This window comes from Anolis carolinensis, chromosome 2 (assembly GCF_035594765.1).
Source record: "Anolis carolinensis isolate JA03-04 chromosome 2, rAnoCar3.1.pri, whole genome shotgun sequence".
NCBI classification, from domain to species: Eukaryota; Metazoa; Chordata; class Lepidosauria; order Squamata; family Dactyloidae; genus Anolis; species Anolis carolinensis.
In genome coordinates, this window is record NC_085842.1 from 251555196 (window position 1) to 251577048 (window position 21853).

Sequence of the window (21853 nt, forward strand, 5' to 3'; positions counted from 1 at the left end):
CTGGAGGTTTTTGATTAGCCGGTGTGACGCAAAATCTCCTTTCATGCTGTTACCTCCTTCCTCAGTTTTCTCAGCTCAGTCAGTAGAAGCTCGGCGGCAGTCATTTAAACCCATCAATTCTGAAGCTGACTTTTAACTAGCCGCAGAATGTAATGTATCTGAGGTAACCATAGAAACTACCACAACTAGGACACAGCTGAAGGTTGCCATGTTTTGTTATACCCGCTTCTCGCCCTCTTCAAATATATATATATCTTTTTATCCAAACTCTTTTCAAACTCACCATGTAATAACAAATGCATGCATGCACGCATAAAATACTACATTAAAAGAAGCACCAAAGAAAAAGGATTGTCCCACCCCCAGTTGTTCCTTGCATTTCACAACCAACATTGTGGGGATTTTAATCACTTGCATGTGGCCTCATATGTATTCACACATTTGCTTCAGTGAATTGGGAATGTTCATTCCTCTCCCAAACACACAACAGAACTGGATGTTCCTCTTCCAGATTATAATTATATTTTTGTCAGACTTCAGTAGAAAAATTTTCATATACAGTAGAGTCTCACTTATCCAACATAAACGAGCCAGCAGAATGTTGGATAAGCGAATATGTTGGATAATAAGGAGAGATTAAGGAGAAGCCTATTAAACATCAAATTAGGTTATGATTTTACAAATTAAGCACCAAAACATCATGTTAGACAACACATTTGACAGAAAAAGTAGTTCAATATGCAGTAATGCTATGTAGTAATTACTGTATTTGCGAATTTAGCACCAAAATATCACGATATATTGAAAACATTGACTACAAAAATGCGCTGGATAATCCAGAACGTTGGATAAGTGGAGGTTGGATAAGTGAGACTCTACTGTACCATAAAAATGAGACTAAGTAGGACCAACAAAGATCTCGTTTTATCCTTAGCAGGCTAACTTGACATCTATTATTCTAGGGCATTGTTCAGATCCGTGGTTCCCAACCTTTCTTTTTCAGGGATATTAGTACCAAAAGGGTTACGAATCAGTTCTTTGGTCATCTTCAGATTCGGTTTGGTTATTTAGGTTGCTGATTCAGAAAACTGCATTGGATAGATTATATCAGCTATAGTTTCTGATACAGAACATATGCCACCCAGTAGTCGCCATCTGTTTGCCCACAGAAAACCATATTTAATAATCTAGAGCTGATTTTCTCCGCATGTCTTACGGACCTTATTTTAGGTCTCGCAGCTGCAGCCCACCGGTTGGGAGCCACTGGTTTACACTGATGTGATAGAAAAGCAGTACAACAATATCGGACATATACAACTGCATTTTGAAATAATGGGATATCTGTGCAAGTATTTCAGATTTTGGGACCATATGATATGAACTAAAGTTATCCTGCTCTACTCCATTCATAGGCTATGCAAGTAATATGGCATTTCACTAGGAGAAGAAAGAAATTACAATTAGTATCTATTTGTGAATACTTAAAAGCTCTATGTAGATAAACAAACATTCTCTTTGGTTTTGGGATTGTATGATACAGAATGTTGCACTACCAAAGTTGATCTGTTCATGAGAACATATATGTCTGCAAAATATCTGGCTCAGAATCTGTATTATTTGTAGGAAAAAGAGAGGGAAGGAGGTAGGGAGGAGAAGAGAAAGAAAAAAGGAAAGGAGGGAGAGAGGGAGGGAGAGAGGGAGGAAGGAAGAAAGGTAGGTCGGAGAGAGAAAAAGGAAGAGAAGGGATGAAGGGAAGAAGGATGGATTTCAGAATGCAGAAAATGTGGTATAGTGATTTGAACCTCGTACTATGATTCTGAACCCACTGGGTGACTTTAGACAAGTCACACTTTCTCCGCCTTAGAGAAAGATGAAAGCAAATCCCCTTTAAGAAAACTCTGTGATAGGGTCGCCCTAAGCATGAAATAACTTGAAAGCACACAAGTGAAATGCAAAAATCTTATTTGCAGCAGCTTAGCCTATTTTATTTTGTCCCCTTACTACTGACATGTTGTGCAGGCCTGCTCTAGATTCTTCAGCATGACTCTATGTAAACTTCTGATGGAAGTTGACCATAGAAAGCTGACACTAGAAGGCCTAGAAATTTCTAGAAATAACAGTTTCATAAAATCTATCAATAATCAAATCCACAAATATGGAGAAACCTGTATTTTCATTGGATGTTTTTCAACAGATGTTGGATACCAATCTGTCAGAGATGCCTCAGCTGTGAATTCCTGCCTTGGATCAGATGATTTTTGTGATTTCTTCCAATTCCAGAATTTTTATGATTCTATGGAAGAGTGACATATGGTAGACATGATTGTTCCTGGTCCAAGACAAATGTTACTGCTTGAGGTAGATGAAAATCTGCTCTGCCTCCAGCCACAGTAAAATACAGGGTATCTGAAGAACAAAATATTACCCCTCCATGGCTCTTAAAGTTCAACCAGAATACATAAACAACTAAAAATGTAATATTTTCAAAACACCCAATATCAGCTGCCTCAGTGGCTGTCTCACTCTGCCGAACAGTAGGTTTGGCTCTGGTCCAGCATGTTAAAGTTTAATTGTAGCTGGGAACTGGCAATATGAATATTATAGATCTCTCTTTTATTTGAACTGGCTGCTGTATTCTTGTCATCATAAAAGCTGAATCTTGGTGTTGAGAAGCAACAGAAAGGGCAAGACTGCCATCTAGAGAAGGACATGTTCTGTACATAATCCCTGGAAAAGAAGCAGGGATAAACAGATAATACAGCTATAGAATTTATTTGCCTTGGTGTGAGAATTAGGTACATGTGGGTATTAGTTATTGCAATAGATATCTTGCATAGTTCAAAACCAGGCCTACTCAGCACTCAACAAATTCTGTCAAGGAAATATATTTGACAGTGCTTATAGTATTTCTTGCAGACTCTAGTTAATTTCATCACAGGAATGGAGTGTAGTCTCAATAGGCAGATATGGTGGAAAGAAGAGAGAACGGCAATGAAAATATCTTCTCAGCTATATGGAAGATCTTAATGGGTCATCTTGTTCTTGGGTGGTGGCAAGTACATCCAGACTTACAAGAGCAAATAGATAGATCTATGGCGATAAAAAGTCTTTGACAAAGCCAAATATGAAAGAAGAGTGAAATACCTAGTTCTAGTAGGCATAGGACTGCGAGTTATGGAAACTCTATCTTTTCTTCACAATATTTTAGAGATTTACTATTGCTTTCATCTTAGGTTGAACGTGGGACTTGCCCAGTGTCACTCAAGGTTGCCAGGGCTGAGAGGGGATTTGAATCCTGGACTCCAACAAGAGTCCTAGTCAATCTTCTGGTCAGCACAATGCACTAACTTCCCCACCAGGAGTAATAGAGATGCAATTAGTAGTTTTCCTAACCACTATTAAGGAAAAAATGGCATTAACAGTGGTTAGGTTCCATAGACAATCCAAATTAATTGACTTTCCTACTTTGCTAAGATATTAGACACATTTATTCAGCCATTCCCCCTCGTCATCTCCAAAACAGTGCTTTCATTTATTAAAAAAAAAAAGGAGCCCCCGATGGCACAATGGGTTGAACCCTTTTGCTGGCAGGACTGCTGGCCAAAAGGTTGGCGGTTCGAATCTGGGGAGAGCTCCCATCTGTCAGCTCCAGCTTCTCGTGCAGGGACATGAAAGAAGCCTTCCACAGGATGGTAAAATATCTGGGCGTCCTCTGGGGAACATCCATGCAGACAGTCAATTTTCTCACACCAGCAGCAACTTGCAGTTTCTCAAGTCGCTCCTGACACACACACACACACACAAAAACCCTAAAGTAAAACTAAGATCTGAAACTGACTTGTATCATGTATATGCTAGGGATAGGGAAAGACTAGAACAGATATGGCATAATAGTTGGAACAATTAGGTATGAGAACAGGATTTGCCTACAACACTTTCTGAAATATATCTACTCAGAATGAAGTCCACTGAGCACAATGGAACATATTTAGGTTAGTTATCCCACCCAAAAGGTATACTGCATCACTCCAATTTATATGGTTTGCATGAAATTTATATGTAGGCATGCTACATATATAGAAATATTAGTATAGTTAACACATCTCAATGTAGTAATAAGGCCAACAAAGTGTCTGATGAATCTGGGTCAGTTTCAAAGCTTCTGCTGTCCTTACAATTTGCTTTAAATTTGACTTAACTGGATAGGAAAAAACAGAATAAATCTTCTAACTATAGTTGTTTGTTCTTTCATTTGTCTCATGGCGACCAAACTATGGGGTTTTCTTGGCAAGATCTGCTCGGAGGGAGTTTGCCATTGTCTTCTGCTGAGGCTGAAATGAGTGAAAACCTGAGAGAAGCTAAATAGCAGATTGATTGAAAATGAAAAAAACAATTGTGGACAATGTGGAACCAGGAGGAAATTAATATCCTCTAACTGTAAAAAGAAATGGAAGGATGGAAAAGCGACCTGTGTAATAGCATCTTGGAGCCTTACTTTCAACTCTCTCATCCTGGAATTTAGCCTTTAATGATTTTTTTTGTAAACTGAACCAATAAGCACCAATGTTGAATTATCATCTCAGCTATATATATCTGCTTAGTATGTTCTTCACAAAAGCACATTGTGAAATGCAAACCAAAACAATGCACAATATACTTGATTAATAAAAGTAAAAAAGAAAATATGAGTTTCTTACATTTAAAATGAAAAAACTCATAAAAGAGAATAAATGTTTTCAAGTTGTGTAAGGTTTCTGCATACACAGAAAAGCGGAATAGATCAATTTCATGCATTTGTGCAAGGAACTTTAAGATTTTCACTTCATTTTTCCTGGGTGCTAAAGGCATTTTTGACCATATACTACACACTTATTATTATTATTGACACAACGACGTTGTATGACACAGCAAACAAGATAGATATGCTGGATTTCGTTTCACAAAACCACAAGTCGAACACTTCCCAAGTGTCTAGGACTGTGTGATGTATTATTATTATTATTATTATTATTATTATTATTATTATTATTATTATTATTATTATTATTATTTTATTGACTGTTGAAAAGTGTCAGGGTGAAGTCTTGAACCTAAGATGATTCCATGCATTGGTTTTTCAAAGATCAAAAGACAATGTCCCTTTTGATTTTCCACAAACTTACTGATGTGTTGCATCATTTCTGTTTTTTTAAGTGCTGGTTCTTTATATTTGTTAGTGAGCTGAATCCAAAGCTTCTTTTCTCATACTGGAATGAACCCTTCTGCTAGAAAGAATTTTGGATACAAACCATTGACCGGTCTGGGACACAGGCTCAAAGAAAAAGTGGGGAAAGAAAATTAGAAAAGGAAAATAGATAAAGCAAAGCAAGTTAATGAAAGTAATTTTATATTGGTTTAAGTTCTGGCAAAAAAAAACCTTGTTGAACCCAACATCTGAATAGCACTAGGACTATGGCAAACGCCTTAAAATATTTAAAGAACAATTGCTCTATGACCTGATGTTGCTAAAATTGGATTGTATAGATAACATTGTTTGTGGTTGTGAATGTGAAATGTTTGGATGTTATACAAATGTTATACATTGGCATATATGGAAATTAAAAGATCCCAGAACACAGCATTGACCTTTATATTCACACAATGAAATCCCTATACTAGCGTGGACACTCTAATTAGCAGATGCAATCTAAATACAGGAATCTCCTCCAGTGAATGTCTTACCACTCTGTTGCATATGAAGATTATAAAGTGTCATTATTGTAACACTATACATAGTCTTCTCTTACATCCGCTATGCCACTGTCCTGCAGTCCTAGAAATTGTACAAAATGGTTACACTGAATTTAGGAAAACGTTCCACATATTAAGTGGCCTAATGTTACAAATGTCTAAATTTCTAGTCCTCGCTAAATTATAGGAGATTAAGGTGGGCAGTGTTGATTTATCAAAGTATTGTAGGAAATGATATATTGAAGGGATGATGCTAAAGTTTTAGAATGTTAGTGAAATGATGTATAAAAATTGCAAATAATGTTAAAAAATCCTGGAAAGCAATAAAGATTAAGCTGACTAGGGCCTAAAGGCTTAGAGCAATGATTCCGAAAGTGGGTGCTACTGCCCCCTGGTGGGCGCTGCAGCAATCCAGGGGGGCGGTGATGGCCACAGGTGCATTTGGGGGCGATGAATAACTATTACCTTTCTATTCTGAGTTCAAAAATAGTTTCATAATTTCAAACTTCAATGTTTCTAATTTACACCTTTTACTATATTTTACAAAAAAGGTAGAAACATTAATACATATATTTCTGTTTATTTGCTATTAAAATAAAATAAAAAATTCCAGGGGGCACTGAGTAATATTTTTTCTGGAAAGGGGGCGGTAGGCCAAATAAGTTTGGGAACCACTGGTTAGAGGCTAAGCAGAGTCAACCCTGGTTAGCACTTGGATGGGAGACCATGAATGAAAACCAAGTGATGTTAGGAAAGAATTGGCAAAACCTCCTCTGAATATTCAGTGCCTAAGGAAAACCCTATGCAATCCATGCAGTTGCTGTGATTCATGCAAACTGAAGGCACCTAAACACAGCATGGAAATGCATTTCAGCTTATTTTTTCTTTGTATGGCACGTGCAAAGAGAAATGGAAGAGGGGGCAATATGTCAACTTGAAGCATTAATGTCATTGAACTTACTGTTTCTATTCTTGGAGATATCATCTTTTAACACAATCCCACAAGAAATGTGCTGTGGTACAGGCTGGTTAGTAGCCATCTGCAATAAATCACTATGACTAAGAGGTCATGAATTCGAGGCCAGCCCATGGTGTAGTGAGCACCTGACCATTAAAATAAAAAATAGCCCTGCTCGTTGTTGACCTAAGCAACCCAAAAAATAGTTGCATCTATCAAGTAGGAAATTTAGGTACCAATATGTGGGGAGGATAATTTAACTAATTTACGACATCATAAAAATCGTCCAGCAACATTTGGAATGAGGAAGTCGGCATCACAGTGGATGATGAAGCAGCTGCTCCCCCTGTGGCCAGAATCGAGCATACCCTCAGGAAGCTGGAAGCTGGAGAAGGTTAAATTGCTTCTGTGTCTGTCTCTGTCTCTATGTTCATATGGCATTGAATGTTTGCCTTGTATGTGTACATTGTGATCCGCCCTGAGTTCCCTTTGGGGTGAGAAGGGTGGAATATAAATACTGTAAGTAAGTAAATAAATAAATATGGTGACTCAAAAAAGACTTGGAAAAATATAGCATATTCAGTAAGATGCTTTTCAATTTTAACAACATTTCAAAAATCCCTTTAATACAAAATTTATTAGCAGTTTTAGTTGTTTTAAAAACAACTCTCCTAATATTAAAAAAACGTATACAGAACTGGATGGTAATCATTCTTTTATTACACATTTGTGTGATAAAGTTGATATTTGGGGGATCATGCACAATAATGTCACAGTTCATCGTTACAGCAGTATAATGAATAATTATTTTTAAACCTGGGTTTCCTGGCTTTGCACACAGTATTTGTTTCATAAGTTTTGTTTAAACCGAGTATTTGCTGTCTTTCTTCTACAAGCTACAAGAAGTGTAATATACCACAGTAAACTAACACCTGAAAGTTGGCACAAACAGCAATCTTTGTCTGATTTCCAGGAAGATTCCAGTATTTATTACAATATATCACTGGATAGAAATAATGTATTAAATATGACATTTTATCACATTAAGTACTCAGAAATGGCAAAAAGAACACCCAACCTAAATTGTTGCAGGATATGTCATGTTTATCACCAAAATAAGATTTTGGTTGAAAATAGCCAAATACTTTTCAAAAAGGGGAAATTATTCCATAGCGTTCAAGTTATTAACTTTGACAAGTTCTCTTAAATTAAAAACATGGGGAAACAGAAGTACAGTTTTTTATGCCAAATTCATGTTATAAATCCTCATCAGCCACAGTAGTTTTTTAAAACAATGCAGACAGATATAGGATGAATTCTCATCTATAATAGTGGCAAAATGCTGTATTCTCCTTTTACATTTAGTAAAAAGGATCTATTTGGGGTGTGAGCCACAATTTTGTTGCACTGCATAACACTGCTCAGTGTTTCATTTATATTATTCAAATACCTCTTTACATCTGTGACCATATTGGTTTTGGGTAAGCTACTACAGCCAGGAGGAACTGCTTCAACTCTTCTTGTCAAGATGAAAATTATAACATTTATATATCCTTACTAAAAAAAAACATGTTGAGGCTTGCAGGTCACAAGAAGCTAATTCTACTTGATTAAAGTTTATTGGAGATGAGCAGATCTGCTGGCCTCCATTGCTTGATCCAGCTTGCTTGCTGCCTGAATATTCCTACTTGTACAGCCATTCACAGAATCATAGAATCATAGAACTGGAAGAGACCTCGTGGGCCATCCAGTCCAACCCCCTGCCAAGAAGCAGGAAAATCACATTCAAAACATTTAAATCCATGGTTTGTTTAGCATATTTGAACTTGGCAGAAACTATTTACTTGGTTTGTTCTTCCCCCAACAAACCAAGTAAATAATTGTACAAAATGCCAAAGGTTATTCCTCTGACTTATGGGGGGAAAGACAAGAATGCTGGCACCTACTGGTTCAGGGATCCTGTTTGACCAGAAGTCAGTGGTTTAGTTGCTTTTACTAGAAGAGGTAGCACTACCCAAAATTGGTAAGCCAGCTTTCCCATGAGATTCTGACATCCTGTAATGTCCAAACTTGTCCTATGTCCTTTTATTTCCTCACTTATCACTGATTTTGCTGAGGCTGAAGACAAATGAAGATTAACATGTACATGTGCAATAAAAATTGGATTGGCTGTTAACATATATTTGTCATAATCTAATCGATGCATTATTCATTCTCATATTTCTGTTCAAAACATTTTGAATATTTATTACTATGCCTGGTGATTTAGCAAGAGGAGGGCAGAGAGGATGGACAAACATAAATAACACAAACCAATTGCTTCTTAGAAAAATACTTCCTTATGACCAACATAAAATAAAATAAAATACAGTAATATTAAATACTGTAGTATAATTTTTATTGATGCAAAAAATAATAATCAAAGCTGACCCCATTCCTACTGTTTCCCACAAAGCCAAACCACATGGACTAATTAGTACTAATTTTGTACTGCTTGTGACCCATGATATCTCAGAAAAACAATGGGAGGTGAAACAGACTCATGATAAAAGTTAGCTTCACAAAATGCCAACTGAAAATTTATGTGTGCATGGTCTTTGTCTTTTGAACAAGTAAAATGTTTAAAGCATTCAATTTTTTTCTAACTCACACTGAAAATAAATTTTAGAAATATGTATAAAGGAAGCCACTTAGACACTACTATACTTCTATGAAAACCATATTTTAACTGAAAAATATAAACACGGTATCCAAAGCACAATAACTATGTGCATATTAAATAAAGAAATTAGTAATCTGATATATACAAGTAAGTGCTTATGCTTACGAAGTACATATTTGCTCAAAGTCTCATTAACTGCTAACTTCAGAAGAAAGTTAGACGTGAGGATAAATGTTTAATTCATGCTAGATATAGGCACATAAGGTCTACTTCTCAAAAACAGATGAGATGGTAAACCTGTATCTGGATGATATCCCCTTTTTTGCATGTGAATGATCTATGCCTTCAAACAGAATCCTGGAAAGGAAAAAAAATCCCTGACTGGTACCTTCTTGACATGCCAATATTCTGCATGTAGTAATTACCATATTTTATCACATAATAGTAGCGAACGCATACAAGGCACACCCTCATTTTTCAGGTAGCAAAATTGGTATTTTTGTTGTTTCTCGCATAACAGTCACTCCTTACCCCTTGGAGCTACGGGGGTTCCCTCAGCTGCCCGCTGAAGAAACCCCATAGCTGCATGGGGTGCAGGTGAGTAAAGCCTCTCTTGTCTGTGCACCTGCACTTTTTTCACCATGTAATAGTCGGGGGGGGGGGGGTAACTATTATGTGATGACATAGGGTATGTTACTAAGGAGATGCAGTCAGACGTGTGAGTCCCAACTGTAGAATCAAGAAGCAGTATCTAGGCACCAGTTGACTTATTTGCATGAACATCAAAATCTTTACCTGATAGGAAAATAAAATAATTTTCTTGAACTGGATATTGAAATGTCATTGCCTATTTCAAATTAAGATTGTAACAAAATGGTCTAAGTGTGTTTCATCTAAGTATCAAAATATATGGCATCAGAATATCCATTTTCCTTTGAACTGGCTAAATACAAATTAAAGTAGTTCAGATGCGATGCAAATTATACTAGCCCTGCATTACATAAAACACTAACATCAGAATTTGAAGCGGGGCAGTGTCAGTGCACACAGATACAGTCATTTCCATAAATCTGCCTCTACACAAGTGTCAATGATTGGCTTGGGAGCCAGTGTCACAAGGAATAAGATTTAGATTCTGGCCTCTGATATTTCTTTCTTTTTTTCTGTGATTATAGGGATGAATATAAAAAGCCATGCAGCAGTATTTTTCAGGAAAGGAAATGATAAAACAATTCAGTACTAAGGAGAAGAACTAAAATATTTAAATAAAACAAGTGCTAATTTATTTAAAGGCCAGAAACATTTATTGTTTTTGAACTGGACTGACTGTAATTAATTTGCTTGAGCAAAACTCCAAAATTAAATAACCCACCATGTCCATTTTAAATAAGCCACCGTACTGAATTTCTTCATATTCCAAAGATGTTTCAAGGCAAATGCGTCCTTGTAATTTCAGAGTCAGAAAGTCCATCTTCTTGAAGAGAGGGCTCATAATCAGCAGCGTTATTTGCCAAATCAACATCTGGTTCATCATTGCTCTCTGCACTATAATCTACTTCTTCAAGGAAGCGAGGTTCATCTTCGTCCAAAACATATGTAGTAGGGCTACAGTGACAATGCAAAAGAGAAGGCTGTTAAGTCTAATATCTCAAGTAAGACAAACAATAGATTATGGGAAATAGGAAATTCCTCTCACCTATTAAAAGCCAAGATGTCTAAGAAAGGAAAATTCTACCAATTCCTATGCAATCGGAATCACTGGTTGCTGTCCATTTGAACTTAGTAAAACACAACATTAATTTTTATTCACACTGATCTTAAGAAATATCAAACAATATTGTTAAAACTCGCCTCTGAATGAAATCTAGTTTTTAATATTAAATCAAGTCTAATCTTTCAAGTGTAATTTTATTTGAACATATTAAAAGAATTCACAAACAAATGAAGAACTAATTATGTATATCCTGCATAAAATCTGGTGCTTCAAATAGAAGATTGGATTCATATTTTTAGACCAGGGTCTAAATTGTGTATACAGTATCCCCAGTTTGATTCAGAGCATTTCATATGTGCAAATATCTAGAGCTTAGGATACATAATAGATTTAATATTCATCTTTATGGGTACAAATTAGAATGTTTCATATCACTGTTATTTTGTTACATTTCTTAGTTACATTTCTTTAGATGCTATATAATTTGTATGTTACTATAGTTATGTCATGCAAAGAAACCACCAGTATAAACAATAAATTATTTTACTACCTTGTCACTTTACAACTGGATTCAATTAGTTCATTTTCAATTTCAAAGAGAGTAGACGGCAAGTTGTATTCCTGTGGCGATGTTAATCTTTTCAAACGTAATAAGCCAGAACAGAACTTAGCTCCCATTTCTTCCAGTTCGTATGTCCCAATCTGTAATCCCTATTTAGGGAATATATATACTGAGAAGGCTGTGTAAAGTAATCATATGCAATATAATGTATGTATTGAAATACTGACTCCTAATACAGAGTGTATTTGGGAAAGTCAGACTGCACTTTTGTGTGAGTCACAGATAATATGAAGAATCAATAACCACCTAAACTTTCTTAGTATTATGCAGTCATATCTCCTCCACCTGTTCCAGCGACAAGCAGAGGGGGAGATGAGATGGATGCATCCATTTTTTACTAATGGCTCCATTCATTCCACATACATTTTGATTTTCCTTCACAGAGGAATAAAGATAGGAGAGTGATTCCAGTGCTTGGGTGAAATGAACACAGAATTCTCTTTAATACAATCAAGTCAGAAGAATGGCACAGCAAACAAGGTCATGCTTTTTGCTCCACATATTAAGGGACAGGGAAGGAGAATAATACCTTTATCGGGCTAATGTTCCCATACAGACTTCCTGCCTTGAAAAAGGGTTTCAACTATGTGAATTTTTAGTTTTAAAAAGAAGTTGCAGGGCCCCAATCTGAAAAGTACCCTTGTTCAAAATTTGAGACTTTTCTACTGAAATTCACCTTTCATTGAGGTTTTTTTTTTTACTGCAAACATTAATTTGGGAAAAACAGCAACTGTATGGAGGGTCACTTTTGGCAGAAAATTAGCGTAGGGTCATGAACTGAACAGAAACATGTGCTAGAATCTAGAAGGATATATAGACTAAAAATATGCTCAGTTGCACTCTTGGACAAATACAGTATGACCCCCTTATTCAAGGTTTCACTTATCCTCACTCCAAAAAGTGGATATATAGATTACAGAGGGTGGCTCCTCCAACTAAAGCATGCTTCTTAAAAATGTTCACTGAAATGTATAGTTGCATCCTTGGGCAAATACAGTATGACCCCCTTTATCCAATGTTTTACTTACTACAAAAAATATTTCCCCACTGCCCTTAGAAGAATTTGTGGGTTTTTCTAGGTACTCCAATGTAATTTTATGTTATGCCTCCTCCCCACCCCACCTCCACAGATGTGGGGGTCCTATCATATATAAATCGTTATTTGAAGGTAATTTGAGCAAATTTTAGGATGCTTTTTTGCACTCAAACTTGTTTGTTACCTTGTACTTCCCCTGATCACATCCACATAATGTACTTTCCATGGTGTAACTTCTTTGAACGCCTATTTCTCTCCAAACAACCACGCGTGCTGTGGACTCCTTAGACTTTTCCACAACAAAACTGCAGCTGCTCATGCAGAATGCTGGGGCTGTCTGACTCAGAATCTTAGGAAGAGTCTACAGGAAATAAACATTTTAAAGGCAGTTTGAAATAATTTTATAAGATTCAGAAGCATAATTATTATAATTGGAACACTTATTTTAGTGTATGTAAAATTTTTGGAGTTTTCTCAATGTATGTTTTACCTGCAAAAAACAAATAGACCAATGAAAGAGAAAAAATTAGAAAAATGTAGTGTAAAAAGCCATCTATACCTTCTATGATGACTGGTAAAAATTCAGAAGTAATAGTAGTTATTCTACTGCAGGGCACTTCAACACCTATATTCATTAAAATACTTTGCCCAAGGAGTCTATTTCAAGAATGTTTTCTTACCCAGTTTTTCCAATAATGATGTACAGAAATATCAACTATTTTTAAAATGTAATCTCCTTTTTTGACTGCTCTTGCCATTCCATCTGCCATTTCCATCTGCTGGACTATGAAAAAGTTAGACAAATCTAGTAATCTGAACTAAAGATATCTAGGAAGATCCAACATATGGATAATAACACTATAGGAAGATTTGTGGAACTTTACCAAATTTAGTGCATTTATTCCTGATGGGATTGCTGCAAATCATTTTCATACATACATATCTCTGAATTATCCATATATTTATTTACTAAAATGTATTAGTTATGTTGCTGTTGTGTGCCTTCAAGGTGTTTTTAAATTATAATAACCCTAAGGTGACCCTGTTACAAGAATTGTTCAGAGGGGCTTATAACTTTCTCAGAGGCTGAAAGAGTAGGGATTGGAAACCTGTTCTCCAGAATCATGTTCCATTACTCAAACTACTACATTATGTTGGTTCCTATCAATCTCAGCTAGATGAACATAATTGCTTTTTCTATTTATGGGATAAAGCAAGCTCCTGCACTATGTCATCTGCTGCGAGAAAGAGGAAAACTATTCTTTTAACAATTCTTTCTGCCACGTAGCTTCCCTACTGTTCCAAATGGTTCTTGGGTCTTCCAGAGTGGATCTTTGATAATGACAACAGATTGCAGGAGCACAGAGAATTTGCTACACTTTTGCTGGTGGAAGTGTCTTATGAGCATAAATTTGCTTCTTCTAACAGCGCTCCATGCAGTCATGCCGGCCACATGACCTTGGAGGTGTCTACGGACAACGCCGGCTCTTCGGCTTAGAAATGGAGATGAGTACCAACCTCCAGAGTCAGACACGACTGGACTTAATGTCAGGGGAAACCTTTACCTTTACCTAGTGGCGGGAAACTTGAAACTCCACATTTAGTGGAGAAAAAATAAAATTTGGCATGAGAAAGCAGGACTGCTACTCAACAAGTGTAATCTGCATTGTCAAATGATGGAGGATTGAACTTTGCCCACTAAATGAAGCACAGTATTAGCAAACCGATGAGAATTGTGATGCATTCAGTATAGGAACCGAATAAAAAACAAAAATGGAAATAATCCTGTAGTAAGATACACTTGTCTAAATAGGTTTAAAATATTTAAGTTTTTACAAAAGTACTACTGACTAGCAACTTATAATTCAATGACCACCATTTAATTGTCACACCAAAAATTAAACAGGAAATAAAAGTCTGTTGTGTCCTCATATTGATTGAATATAACTCACCCGATAACCAAGATCTTCAATCAGTTCACAAGAGGCAGCACTAGTATGCCACATTGTTTCCTTGATGCTGCAGCCATACATGAATACATTTTTCTTACGAGAATGGCCATGATAATCACAAAAAACCTACCAAAAAGTAAAAATAATAATAATAAAAAATAAGAGAGAAATCCTTACATACATCAAAAATGGAGATTACCCTTTTCCAAATTCCAGCTCATCAGCTAAAGGTTATATGTTCAATGTCTATGCTGCTTTTTCTTAATTTGAGTTATACATTAGCTTCAATAGGATGTTGCATGTCTGGCTGAGATGTAACAATACAATGTACCACAAGTTATCTGCTTAGGAAAAAGTGCATGTTCATCTTCGACAAAGATATATTAAACCTCAATTTCTTCTGATTTTAGAACAAGTAATCCCTCATTCTTTCTAAACCACAGTTTGTTGGTTTACATGTCAAAGACACTCTGGTGGAAAAAAAAGGAAGATAAAGGAGGGACCGGGTACAAAAATAAACAAAACTGCATGCACAAGGTTCATTCTCAGTTAATAAATTGTTTTATCAAACTGAGCTCATTACATCTGTAGTTGCTCAAAATATGAAGTATAGGTTAGTGAGAGATGGAAACATAATAATAGATGTGACAGGAATAAAACTGTAAATCTTTGTAAAAAATTTTTCACATAACAATAGGATCTTCAAGAAATAAACCCTGAAGTATAAAATTTATTAAGAGCATTAAATATTTTCCAAGTGCTCCAAACGTGTTGTTTTAAAAAGCAAAGGACAAAAAACTTTGTTTGTTATAAAGAAAATGAGTTCAGGGATAAATGACCGGCAAACAGTCATCTCTTTTTGTTCACTTGTTTGACACATGAGGTGCCAATGATGATATCAAAAAGAATGGCTAAGTCATGGGAAATAATTTCCCATCCAAATTCCATGCTTTCCCAGTAAAACTGCAATACCAGCTGGAACAGTCACAAGAGGGCAGTTCACAAGAAGAGCCCTAATTGCCCAACAGGAGCAAATTAATCATTCTTATATTTCAACCAGTCATAATGCAGCATTATCTAAAACAACCTAATTCTTTCTCCACAGGAATTACATCTTTCTGTGGCTCCAGTATATTGATCATATTGGCATTTTTACAACAGTATTTTCAAGGTAAATGTGTAGACACTTCTGGAAGGATTTCTATTATATTTAAACACACAAAGATCTATCAAATAGGTACACCTTTATTTGTGCAAAGTAATGGCATTTTTATGCAAAGCCAGAACTTGTTCAGTTGAATTAAACTGTGTAAAGATACACATACACTTACCAGTGGCAAACGTTTAATAGCGGCCAAATACTGGAGCAGACCTTTGGCATGATAAATTGTAGGATGAAGATCTAGGTTTGGGTTTTGCCACTGCCTATTCAAGTCTTCCCCACTTAAAGAACAACGATGGCTGTGAGAGAAATATAATTCTAGTAAGGTCTTGTTTTACCAAATACACATATTTTTCTCCACAAGTAATGTTATTTATGTTCATGAATTCTGTGGTCATTAAAAGTTCCATTGCAATCTTTTTACAAAAAAACACGTCTTTAATTTTTTTTATGCTAAAATGAAGTAAAATGCTGAAAATCATCGTTTACCACAATCTGATTTCAAACTGCCCTGGAAGAACAATAAATCCCCTGCTCGGCTTTTGGGTTTTAGGCAGCTGTGGTTTTATTCTCAGAAAGTCACACATTCCTAGCTTTCTCCCACATTCACATTCGCATGTAGACACTGCGAACATAAAACTTGAAGATGAACCAACAATACAGATATTCAAAACATTGCCGCTTACCAGATGAAGGATTAACTGAAACTGGAGTAAACCTGGGAACCAGTAGTAAATGGCTTACTTCGGCTCACAGCCAGCCACTCTAAAATAACATCTATTTGACCGGGCTTCCTGGCTGGGAACTGTAAATGACTGCAACATCTGTTCCCCTATTTGGAAGCTTTTCTATGAAAAACTGAATTTATTGTCAACAAACTGAAGCTACGGCTAATTGACTGCATTTACAACCTGAGAAGTCCTATAGAACTGCTCCAAGACTACAGAGACTTTGATTTGTTTTGACTCCAAGCCAGGTTTGAGTCAATTGATTTGTATACTGATATATTTAGTTTCACAGCATATTATCACACACCATTTTGGAGAGACTGAATGTACACATACTGTGTCACTAACAAAATTTAGTTGGAGTCTTGTTGATGTATGTTTGAGATATGTTCTATACTGAAAACTGCTCTGTGTAGCATTTCATAGAATCATAGAATAGTAGAGTTAGAAGAGACCTCATGGGCCATCCAGTCCAACCCCCCGCTAAGAAGCAGGAAATCGCATTCAAAGCATCCCCGACAGATGGCCATCCAGCCTCTGCTTAAAAGCCACCAAAGAAGTCGCCTCCACCACAGCCCGGGGGAGAGAGTTCCACTGTTGAACAGCTCTCACAGTGAGGAAGTTCTTCCTGATGTTCAGGTGGAATCTCCTTTCCTGTAGTTTGAAGCCATTGTTCCATGTCCTAGTCTGCAGGGCAGCAGAAAACAAGCTTGCTCCCTCCTCCCTATGACTTCCCCTCACATATTTGTACATGGCTATCATGTCTCCTCTCAGCCTTCTCTTCTGCAGGCTAAACATGCCCAGCTCTTTAAGCTGCTCCTCATAGGGTTTGTTCTCCAGAACCTTAATTTAAATCTGGATGATTGCAGTCTATAAATATACTCTGTAAGTTACTACTCTGTAAGTTACGACTGTGTGTCACTACAGCTGACTGAATTTGGTCATCAGTTGTATTATTATTTGTATTATTATTGTTAACATTATTATGTATATGATGCTCTAATATACTTATTGTGTTCTATGCTTTGAACCTTTATCGTGGTGCATATTTTTCAGATATTGTTTAGAATAGACAGCTGTGTTTAGTTATTATTACATACAACTCATACCTAAGAATGAGGGTGAGACAATGGGAAGTAAGAAGGTATCTATCTTGAGGAAGGGAAATTCACCCCCGAAAGAATTATCATGAGGAAAATGTGTCTCCACTGAGGTTTTATCACGAATCCTTGTTTCCACAACAAGCCAAAATGTTCAAAATGCGATTGTCATAGGGAGAGAAAGTGAAGTGAAGTCTTCCGAACAGGAACACAAACAGCAAAATAAATGTTACAGTGGTATTAACCCTTCCCTATACTATCCAAAGCTTATATACATATATTCACACACACATATTTGGCTGGAGTTACAGTTAAAATGTACCCAGTTTGAACTGACATACAAATTCAGCTTAAGAACAAACCTACAGAACCTATCTTGCTTGTAACTTGAGGACTGCCTGAATAGTTGAAGTGATGTTTAAGAACATGCTCATATGTCATAATGAAAAATGCTCAACAGATTTGGACAGCCTTATTTTAATTATTATGTTAGTGTGCTGGTGCCAAATTTAGTTAATGTGTAGACACTACAAAATCAATGAAACTTGTTTCTAACATAATATCTTAGTCTTTTCAATGGATCTACTCTAAACACAACCAAGCTTAGATCTAACCTATACTTTTTATTCTAACAAACACACAGGCATTCTGGCAATACTTTCTGTTTCTTAAAACCCCATTCAACATACAATATTCTCCAGCAAGTCTGAGAGCACCACACCCACTGATTCATATCACCGTAAACTCTGAAGGAAGTTCAGCAGATTAGATGCACAAAAATACTTCTCCACAAATAGAAAATTCCAAACATAACATTTTAAACAGAGTTGGCAAAACATCTTAACATAAATCATGGAACCACAAGAGATAGCAATTTGTTTAATCTACATAAAATAATAAGCAAAATAAATAAAACTGTGCCTCTGATCAGGATGAGGAAGGCAGTCAATCTACGTTAAAGAAGCCTCGCAACTGGGGTTTGGGGGTGTTCACATAGTACTGCTGTGGCTTTTATTGAAAAGCTTACTTTCCATTGATGACCCCATCAGGATTAAGCATCGGTACAATTTTAAAAATATAGGATTCTCGTAAACTCTGGGCAGAAGCAGTATTACTCATGAGATATTCCAATGTTCCCTTCATAACCCAGCTTGAATTAGTCTCTCCAGGATGTACACGAGCAGATAAGAATATATAAGGGCGGTTTCCTAGAATGAGCAGAAACAAAACAACATGGTACAACCAATTAGTTTTCACAGCAATCTTCCTATTAACAAGTCATAAATAAAAATTAAATATGAAACATGACTTGACCATTTAAGTCATTTCTTGCCACATTATTAACACAGTGATTTGATTTTTGAATACCGAAACAGTTACCTTGATTTATCCAAAGCCTTTTACCAGAGCCATTTTAGAAAAAAAAAAATAAGCTACTTTGAGTCCCAACTTTAGGGGGAAAGCAGCATATAAATAAAAGAATGGATAGAGAGGAATCTGTATCATTTTACTGTGTCTTGCCAACCTATTGTGGCTACAGAAGATGCAGCTGGGTTTTTCCTTTTTACTTCCCCTCTCACTGACACCAAATAAGGAATGATTAGAACATGTTTAGGCTCTAGCTTTGAAAGGAGAAGTATCAAGAAACTGGATGTGCTTGACTCCACTGATCCTCAGCCAGCCACAGAATCACTACCAAGACATCAGCAACATACCCATTGGACACCTTTTCCCACATGCAATAAGAGAGGTTTGAACAACATGAAGAAAATCCTGATACATAACGCCCCTGGTATGCCTTCCCAGGCCCCCTCGATGGATTGTCACCTTGACGTGGTGAGGGGGCTTGTGTGTTCCAATGAACCTGAGGACACAACCACTGGATCATGCACTCCCAGGAGTGGCCACAGGGGAGGATCCAGAACAAGAACAATCCGAAGACCAATAATAATAAATAATAAAAAAACTTTATTTGTATTCCGCCCTATCTCCCTGGGGGGACTCAGGGCGGATTCCAACATAAAATGGCAAACATTCAATGCCTCCATAAACAAACAAATACTGACATAAAAATCCCAGAGAAACCCCACATATAAAAATAACATTAAAACATCACATCAATTTAAAGTCTAACATCAATAAATTAAACTACATGTAGTCAAAGAAAATTATATAAAATTATATAGAAATCCAAACAAGCATCCACATTAGTTTAAGAAATCTAAGTCTAAGACCTCAACGGCGGAGCAGGCGGAGGATAACATGGTACATGTTACAACGGCTGTGAAGGCGGAAGAAGGCTGAAACAGACTGAGAAGCCACTCTCGTTGTGTTAATCACACCACTGCTGGGACCTCAATCTGTGAAGACTGTGTTGACTGGCCGTGCACCGACCTCCACACATTAAAAAAAATCACGCACAAGAAATGGAGGATCATCATCCTCGAACTACAAGGGATCGCCTAAGAAGAAGGGGAAGATGCCTTCCCAGGAACCACAGGAACACACTCCAATTGTCTCATCAAATTAAAAAAAAATTCTCACCCACTGAAATGAATGAGACTTAAAATGCTTGCTCCCATTATATTTTATTGAGTAAACATATACAACTCTGTACATACGCACAATCACATGACTGAAAAAAATGTACCTACAATAATAGGAGCACCAAAAATGATTTTTTCCATTTGCTATTATTTTAATATAGTCTCAGCAAAAAAAGAGGAAAACTTATACTTACTGAACTGACAAATATGTTCATAGTAATTTGATTCTGGCATGGCTGTTATAGTTACTATAGGACAGCTGTTTCCTGAGAGGGTCTCACACAAGGTGTCTTGTCGAAAATAAATCTGCTGAGGATTGTGCGTTGATTCCAACTTTTGGAGATGCATCTTCATCATAAAGAGAAAGAAACTGTAAATCTATGTCCATGGCTTGACTCATGCTTTACTTGTAGCTCAACACCTTGCATTTATAGAGACTTTATAAATAATGAATTAACAACTATTTTAAAATATTGAGTAGTATCCTTACAGTGACTAATTCTAATCTTGTCTCCATGTATTGTTTTGTATTGTCTTTCATGGTTTTTTTTTTGCTATGTTTAATAAATAGGATTCCTTAGAAGAGGATTATGGCAAACACCAGCTGGATAAATCTTGCCAAGAAAGCTCTAGGATAGAGTTGTTATAAGTTGGAGTAAATGAAAAGGCACATAACAATAGCAACCATTATTATTTTAAGTATTTATGTAATCACTACCCTGCCTTTTTGCTCTGAAAGATGCTCAAGGCAGCTAACAATACTAGATTACATTATTAAAAGTAAAGTATTTTAATGTTAGTTTTTCTGAATAAAAATTATCAATAAATATAAATATAAAATATTGACTAAAATGTAACATAAAGGTCAATCAACTAAAAACATAATAATGTTGGATGACATTGAATATTATAAACTATTGTTTGGATTGGCACTGTTTTAAGAATGTAAGAGTTCCTTCCAGTCAGAACACCTACTGAGATCCACAAAAGGCAAGTTTTGCTGATTAATCTTCCTCTTGTAGCTCTCCATCGCACTGGTGAACCTAGAGATTCTTAGAAAGGTGTTCTTTTTAGGAATTTCTATGTCCCCCAGCTTGCCTCTATAATCAACCTTTGACAGAAGTTGACCACAGAGCCATACTGGAGGACAAAGAGATTCCTAGACAAAATATTTTAATCAAACCTGTGACTAATCAAATCTATAAAAGTCAAATTTGCAAGTGAGGGTCTGCTGTAATTATTTTCTAAATATTAAAATGTACTTGTGATATGGGCCCCTGGTGGTGGCGCAGTGTGTTAAAGCGCTGAGCTGCTGAACTTGCAGACTGAAAGGTCCCAGGTTCAAATCCCGGGAGCGGAATTAGCGCCCGCTGTTAGCCCCAGCTCCTGCCAACCTAGCAGTTCGAAAACATGCAAATGTGAGTAGATCAATAGGTACCGCTCCGGCGGGAAGGTAACGGTGCTCCATGCAGTCATGCCAGCCACATGACCTTGGAGGTGTCTACGGACAATGCCAGCTCATCGGCTTAGAAATGGAGATGAGCACCAACCCCCAGAGTCGCGACTGGACTTAACGTCAGGGGAAAACCTTTACCTTTTACCTTTACTTGTGATATATATCAAACTATATGATTACTTGTCTC

General features: G+C 36.5%; 1 protein-coding gene across 10 annotated transcripts in view; it reads right to left on the reverse strand.

Moving 5' to 3' along the window:
- Window positions 1-7386: 7386 nt before the first annotated feature.
- The window catches only part of agtpbp1 (ATP/GTP binding carboxypeptidase 1), an 80507-nt gene continuing 66040 nt past the window's right edge, over window positions 7387-21853 (reverse strand). For 9 of the 10 annotated variants that reach the window (XM_008103239.3, XM_062972048.1, XM_062972047.1 and 6 more), the window contains 7 exons: window positions 20405-20558; window positions 18692-18872; window positions 16006-16135; window positions 14675-14800; window positions 12907-13083; window positions 11615-11775; window positions 7387-10955 (listed from right to left, as the gene is read on the reverse strand). In XM_008103239.3, the coding sequence (XP_008101446.2) occupies window positions 10778-10955; window positions 11615-11775; window positions 12907-13083; window positions 14675-14800; window positions 16006-16135; window positions 18692-18872; window positions 20405-20558 (1107 nt within the window). In that variant the 3' untranslated portion in view covers window positions 7387-10777. Of the gene's footprint in view, window positions 10956-11046; window positions 11129-11614; window positions 11776-12906; window positions 13084-14674; window positions 14801-16005; window positions 16136-18691; window positions 18873-20404; window positions 20559-21853 lie in introns of all 10 variants that reach the window. The other variant, XM_062972051.1, reaches the window with a different exon arrangement.